The sequence below is a fragment of the Quercus suber genome, unplaced genomic scaffold, assembly GCF_002906115.3.
Source record: "Quercus suber isolate HL8 unplaced genomic scaffold, Cork oak 2.0 scaffold_307, whole genome shotgun sequence".
In the NCBI taxonomy this organism is placed as follows: Eukaryota; Viridiplantae; Streptophyta; class Magnoliopsida; order Fagales; family Fagaceae; genus Quercus; species Quercus suber.
In genome coordinates, this window is record NW_027069763.1 from 180,635 (window position 1) to 188,281 (window position 7,647).

Here is a 7,647-nt window from a genome sequence, read left to right on the forward strand (position 1 = left end):
CAATTAGAACCAGGGGTGCTAGTGCTAGGTCTCAGCTTATAGTCGCTTTTAAAAAAAATGCGGCTATAGACCCACAGGAGCTATAGTCGCGGGGTTTAGGCCGCATGTGTAAGCGCGGCTATAGACCAAACGGGCCTATAACTGCGTTTTTAGGGTCTATAGCCACGTTTTAGAAATGCGGCTATAGCCTTCGTTTTTTGTAGTATAAGGAGGTTCTACCCATCCATACCAATCCTTGATCTAAACCAATGAGTCAAACCACCTCAAAGAGCAGCCCAAGTTTTGAGCTTGAAGGAAAATGTGCTGCACAAAAATCCAAAACCATAAAAACATTCTAAATCACTCCTAAATCCAACATTGCGTGCATGCTTAATTCTAACATGAAAAATACTCATTTCACTTTACTTGACCTGGGTGCAATGAGTCAGGGTTGTTTGATTTTAGAGTTTTCTATAACTCATATCACTATTTTCATCACTCTTAATTCAAAATATGTGGATCCCACATGCCTAATAGTTGTTTGGCTGTGTTTTCATGTTTTGTTTCCATCTTAGTGAATTCAAAAACAAAAAAAAAAAAAAAAAAATGTTGTTTTCAAATTATTAAAACTGAGTTAAGATGACACAACTGTAATTTTCCTCACAATTTGGGCCCTACAGTCAGAGGCTTGTCTCATCCATCTAAGCCTTTACTCTCCCTCAACAGTCAGAACTCACTTTTCCTTACAATCAACTATTTTCCTTTTGTTCACACTTCACTCTCTTCTGAAAAAGCTCCCAAACCCACATCAAAAGCTTTGGTTTGCAACACCTATCTAAAGGAGATCTCTATTTGACATGCTCCCTACCAGCTAACGTGCTCCCCACCACCTGCGAGGCGAAGACGAAGGATGAAGCAACAACAAACTCACCAATTTTGGCCTCCACAGTTAGATACATAATCTTTCTTCCTTGCTCTGTCGATTTGGGTGCTGGTTTTTTTTTTTTTTCTCAGATATGGTGTGAAAGTTTGGCCGGATCCCACAAGTTTAAACAAATCTCATACATAGTATGTGGGGATGGGTTTTACAACTGACAAATATATATATATATATATATATTTTGAGTGAACATAAATAATTACATCATCCATGATACCAAAAAAAAAAAAAAAAAAAAAAAAAGGGGTTAAAAAAACCATGACATAACCCAAGGAAATAATGTAAATAAAAGAGGAGTAGTAAGGACAATGCAAACAAAAGTGAAGGAATTCGCGGGTAGCCGTTTTGTGTGCACTACACAATGGTTAGTGAGTGGGTCCCAAAAAAAGGTGAGTTTTCTTAAGTTTTTGGATTGGAAACTGAACCGGGTTTGGATGCCAAACAACGTTGGGGTGTGTTTTGGGAATTTTTTTCTAAATAACAAAAATATTAAAAAATTTAGTTAGGTGTCACGTTTTAAAAGAATGTAGAAAACTAGCATCTCGAGTGTCTAAAACTCGAGTTCCAAGATAAAAATCAGTTTTTAAGTCTAAGCGGATAAGTGTGATGTGGAAAAAAATCCACGTGGAAATCGAGTTTTAAAGACTCGAGTTCCATAAACGCCCTATAGAGCTTAAAAACGTCATATAGGGCTTAAAAATGGAGTTAAAAATTTTTTGCAGGAAAACGCCGTATAGGACTTAAAAACGTCACTATAGGTCTTAAAACGTCACTATAGGCTCCCTGAACTGGTATTGAACACTTATAAAAATTTTTTTGCAGGAAAACCCGCTATAAGGCTTTAAAACGTCACCATAGGACTTAAAAACGCCACTATAGGGGCGATCAAAATAATTTTTTTTGCATGGAACTCGATTTTCAAAAACTCGAGATCCATGTGGCATTTTCAGTCCAACAACACTCGCAAAGCGAGTCTTTAAGACTCGAGTTTATCACATTTGCGGTTTTTTTTTTTTTAGCGTGTATAAACAGTAAACACACTGTTCATGCACATGGATTCACTGTGCAGGAGACAAAGTGCACTGTTCATGCACTGGTCATAGGTCCCACAACACTATTTACGCATTTAAAAAATAATTTGCTACAGTATTTTTAGTTTCAGTTTTTAGCAAATTAAAATAAACTGTATCCAAATGGAGCCTTAGTGTCAGTTTGTTAAAAATTGTTTTTGCCAACTTATTTTACTATTTAGATTATTTTTATTATTATTCGTGGGTCCTACTGTACTATTTTAGTTAACTTTTACATTTATTTACAGTACTTTCAGTAAAAAGTTTTTAGTTTCAGCAAAATAAGCGGATCCCCAACAGCTATAAGTGTCTGTTTAACAAAGATTATTTTTGCTAACTTATTTTACTATTCAACTTATTTTTATTACTATTCATGGGTCCCACGACACTTTTTGGTACTATTTATGGGTTCTACCGTACTATTTCAGCTAACTTTTACACTTTTAGCAAAAAGTTTTCAGTTTAAACAAAATAAGCGGATCCCAAATAGACTATAAGTGTCCGTTTGGCAAAGGTTATTTTTGCCAACTTATTTTACTATTCAACTTATTTTTGCTGCTATTCATGGGTCTCACAGTACTTTTTGATACTATTCATGGATCCCACTGTACTATTTCAGCTAACTTTTATACTTTCAGTAAAAAGTTTTCAGTTTAAGCAAAATAAGCAGATCCCAAACAGACACTTAGGCTGGGTTTGGATAGCGGTAGACCACGCGTCTGCGTTTTTTTGTGTGGGTCCCGTGCATTGTTCACGAGACTCGCAAGTATGGAATTCAACAAAATCAACTTTAAAACTGGGTCTCATGGTATTATTCACATATTTAAAAATTATTTTGTTACAGTGTTTTCAGTTTTCAATTTTCAGTTTTCAGCAATAAGCAGTATCCAAACAGACGCTTAGTGTGCGTTTGGATGTGAATTAAAATTATAAATTATTTCATTATTTAGCTTATTTTTGCTACTATTCATGAGCCCACTGTACTATTTCAACTAACTTTTACCTTTATTTATAGTACTTTCAGTAAAAAGTTTTCAGTTTCAGCAAAATAAACGGTATCCAAATAAACCTTTAGTCTACATGATGTCTAAGGAACAACGTTAATCTATAACTAGCCTCAAAGGTTCTACCTCCCTCTTTTTTTTTTTTTTTTTTTTTTATATTAAGAGTGGTGCATGTAGCTAAATCTGATTAAGTAATCATTGCTTTCAAATATATTGTGGGTGATACAGAAATAACACTCTCAATTTCAGTGTCAACTTTTAACTGATTTGAGCTTTCTTCATGCTCCAAGCACTCATACTTGTGATTTGAACATTCTCAGTTCCGTTATTGAAGACCTGCAAGTGTGCTTGTCCATCAATTGCCAATGTAGGGTAAACTCTAGCTGCGATAACAGCCTTTCCTCCTCCACCAAAGCTCTCCACAATTGAATGATCAATCTGTGTTAAAGGATAGACATCAAATGCATTGAGTCAAAAAGACAAATGATGAAATGGGTAAAAGGAAGAATCAATGTAAAGCATACCTAACCATATAAGGACTCAGGAAACCAAAAAGTTTGTAAATTACATATGAAACGCTGTTATTGCCTTATTTGATTTGTTACTGCATGAACATTGCTCAGGATCTGGGCCCAATATTGGGTGGATTTTTTTGCAAAAGACTCCTTTATTAAACTGGCTTAATCCATGTTTGGTGGTCAAAACCTAAGACCTTCTCTTTTTTCTTATTTCTATTTTTTCCTTCAGTTGCATGGATGAGGGACAGAAATGAGAGTTTGAACTAAGACATTTTCGTTGGAGGGTAATTGGTAGTTCACACACTATATATATAATTTATTTTTTTGAACTTAAATATGTGTATGTTATATGTAATAGNTTTTTTTTTTTTTTTTTTTTTTCAGTTGAAATAATGCTCATTTCAATTTTCTAACCAAAAACAAAAAATGTACATGACTAGGTGAATCTTACACACTTGTTCCTTTTTTTTTTTTTTGGGCCACATACTCTTGTATGCAACAAAACCTTTCCCAAAACAAATTTAACATATGAAACGCTGTTATTGCCTTATTTGATTTGTTACTGCATGAACATTGCTCATGCATGTCAAAAATTGTGGGGTCTGGGGCCCCAGGATCTGGGCCCAATATTGGGTGGATTTTTTTGCAAAAGACTCCTTTATTAAACTGGCTTAATCCATGTTTGGTGGTCAAAACCTAAGACCTTCTCTTTTTTCTTATTTCTATTTTTTCCTTCAGTTGCATGGATGAGGGACAGAAATGAGAGTTTGAACTAAGACATTTTCGTTGGAGGGTAATTGGTAGTTCACACACTATATATATAATTTTTTTTTTTTGAACTTAAATATGTGTATGTTATATGTAATAGATAAAATGTGTAATAGACACTGCCTTTTGTTAGAAATAATAAGACCTATTAATTGAATTATAAGATCCTTAACAGGTTAATACAGTTTTATTTATTTATTTATAGAAATGAAATGATACGTTTGATTGCAATGATTTGTGACCAAGTATATATATATATATATATATATAAATATATATATACACTATGGGGGCAGCATTGTGTGAGTACGCTTTGGTGGGCAAGACTTTTATTAAAAGGGCCATATCTTGAAGAGATTGATAAAAGCTTTGGCGGGCAAGACTTTTACGCATGGTGCAACTCTAACAAACTTCCCAGGAATGCGATGTATGGGAGGATTGATCATTCAGATAGGTTGACTTTCACTTAACATATAGAAAATTGCACACAATTTATAATTTCGTAGCAACTTACCAAGCTTCTAAGCGACAGTTCCTCATGAATGGGGTCCACATCCAGAAAAGCGCCATAACTTGTTTTATCATTACTATTATTCAAGGAGGACCTGTTAACCAGAGATTTGTGAGGTCAAATCTTTGAATGGTAAGATGATGGCTTGAAAAAGATAGAGATTGAGGAGCACCTGCTTTGGTCACTGCACATAAGCACCACATATTTATTTTGACCTTTGAATATTCTGTAGAACACTGCTGTGTATTCTTGCAAGCCCTTTGAAGCCAAAACAAGCAGCCCGAATGGTCCAAGACTCCCTTTAACTGATGCACTTTTTTTGCTGCAAAGTACTTGTGGATTGGTCCAACTTGGGTCCAGCACTTCAGCCTTCCCCAAGTCACTTACTTTGAATGAAATCACAACATCTGCCTGTAAAAGATAAGAACAGAAAACAAGAAGAATAATGTCTGTTTTTAGCATAATGGATAGGAAAAATAAGCAATATGCTTAGCGGGTTACAGGTTACTTGCGCAGACTTTTCATGCCTGAAATCTAGTACAACTTTGACTTTGGAACCTTAAATTTAAAAATTGAGATTTTGGTCTTTGAAATTTTAAGAAGAAATTAATTTGCTGCCTTCGTCCACTTTTCTATTTATGCGATTAACAGGATGCTGAGACACTCATTTTTTAGAAATATAATAAAACCAAGTGCACATTTAAGGGACTAAATTAAATTGAACCAACCCTATAGTCAAGGGAATGAAATCAAATTGACCCCATAGACAAAATATAATTTACCCACCAAAAAAAAAAAAAAAAAAAAAAACCTGTGCTGCTGTGACACCAGAAACTTCAAGTGATAATCCTCCCTTAAGGACTTGCTGAGGCAAGTGCACTTGGTGGCCACGCAGCTTTTCAATTTCTGCTATGGGCCATTGCACTAATTGTTTTCTGGATTTATCCAGCCAAATAGTCCTTGGAATTGCCTGCAAAAGGTGCCAAAAAAAAAAAAAAACCCTTTATCAACCATAAACATTACCTTGTAAGTTGGAAGGCTTAGACTTTTACTAGAAATTAATGAAAGCAATAGTTCACAAGTAATTACCTGAACTCCAGCCCATCCCTTCTTTATATCATCCACGAGAATAGAAGACTCGTTTAGCCAACCCCACAAGATTCTTCTATTTTTTAAACTATCAAAAAGTTTTTGAAGCATAAAATTTCCCATAATCATACCTCAAGCCCAAATCACTTTCCACAGATCCATTATCCGGAACATAGATATCCTTGTCAGGGTTATAAGTTCCAATGGTGTAGTATTCATATTTAGTATCATCAAGCTCACCTTAAGCAATGTTTAACATCAGGACCAAGAGTTGATGTGTCAACACCAAGTTTGGAACCAATCAAAACTGGGAAAAAATCAGGACACTCCCACATTCCAGTGCCTTAGCTGAATGAAGTGGGTGTTGGGATTTAATCCAAGTAATGAAATCTTTGCTCCTATATAGAATAGCTAATCCCTACGGTCGTTTTGCTTCCAATCAGCACTCTCCAAGTCCCATCAGGGCCTAACCAAGCAGTGGTTGGGTCCCTAAATGAGCTTGCATTAATTTGTTCAATGAAGAAGGTGCATTAATGGATTATTTGGTAACTTAACCCATTCAATAAGGTATGGGTCAGAGAGGTTTTTGGGCATGGCCAAATTTTGCACTTGTTGGTTCTGTGGGTTGATTCCTGTGTAGAGAATGACTGGTGTGCCCCAGGGCATGATTGTGGTGGAACCTGACCAGCAACCATTGATATCAGACGGCTGAGATGGGTAGATGGCTGGATCATGTGGGGTCCAGTTCACTAAATCCGTTGATGTAGAGTGGGCCCAGACAATGTTGCCCCAAACTGCTCCTTTGGGGTTGTATTGGTACATCAAGTGGTAAATTCCCCTATAAACCATTGGACCTGTATATAGAGTCATAGACATTAATGATTAATCACATGAAATATATCTAAAAAAAATTTGAGTATATGATAAAACAAAGGAGGCCTACACTAAAAACATTTTCCAGAATAACCATACTACAAAACTTTTCATGCAAACAGTCCGAGTATTGTTGTATTTTATTTTATTTTTCATGGTTACATATATGTTTATTTCTAAACTAGAGCGACCAAAAAATAAAAGTTTCAACGAATACCAAGTCAGAGAAGAACTAACCATTAGGATCTGCATATCCAGAGACACCCATTTGTCCATTTCAGCATCAGAACAATTTAAAAAGGAAAAAAAAAAAAAAAACGAAAAATAGTTATATTAAGAAATATGGAAGTATAAAAAATGAGAGAAAGATAAGAAAAAGAGAGAGAAAGAAAGTTAGGTGAAAGAAATTAATACCATTGATCCAATTTTTGGGTGGTTGGAAGTGATAAGAAGTTCTATATGGTTGATATTTAGGAGTAGTTGAAGAAACTTGAAGGTTTTGGTCAACATGGTGGGAAGCTTCAAGCTCAAGAACACCATGGCTTAGAAAGAGAGAACATAAGAAGAAGAAAAAGCAAGCAGAAGAGATGGCCATGTTGGCTTTGTGGGAATGAGAAGGAAGAAAATACGATGAGTGTTTATAGAGAGAGAGGTCTGGATATGAGGCTGTGATGTGGGGAGGATAAAGTTAGAGCTTAGATCACATTAAATAATTTAAATGTTTACTGGTCAAAAAATTTGAAAGATCCAAATGGCATTAACTTCAGTCAAAATTAAACAACTTCATTGGGCGACCAACTCCACCCACGGGGAAGGGAAGGAGAGAAAGAGGGAAAGCTAAGACCATGTATCAATCAAATTAAAATCATTTTCTACCTTAATGTCTAGTCAATTA

At 35.3% G+C, this 7,647-nt stretch overlaps 1 protein-coding gene across 1 annotated transcript; it reads right to left on the reverse strand.

Moving 5' to 3' along the window:
- Positions 1–3,167: 3,167 nt before the first annotated feature.
- LOC111995119 (beta-fructofuranosidase, insoluble isoenzyme CWINV1) lies at positions 3,168–7,436 on the reverse strand. Its single transcript, XM_024027027.2, is given in 12 exon segments — positions 3,168–3,431; positions 4,794–4,884; positions 4,963–5,201; positions 5,602–5,760; positions 5,880–5,973; positions 5,975–6,118; positions 6,120–6,225; positions 6,228–6,298; positions 6,300–6,407; positions 6,409–6,733; positions 6,990–6,998; positions 7,167–7,436. Coding segments are annotated over 12 exon segments (1,707 nt in total). The 5' UTR covers positions 7,348–7,436; the 3' UTR covers positions 3,168–3,251.
- Positions 7,437–7,647: the final 211 nt, after the last annotated feature.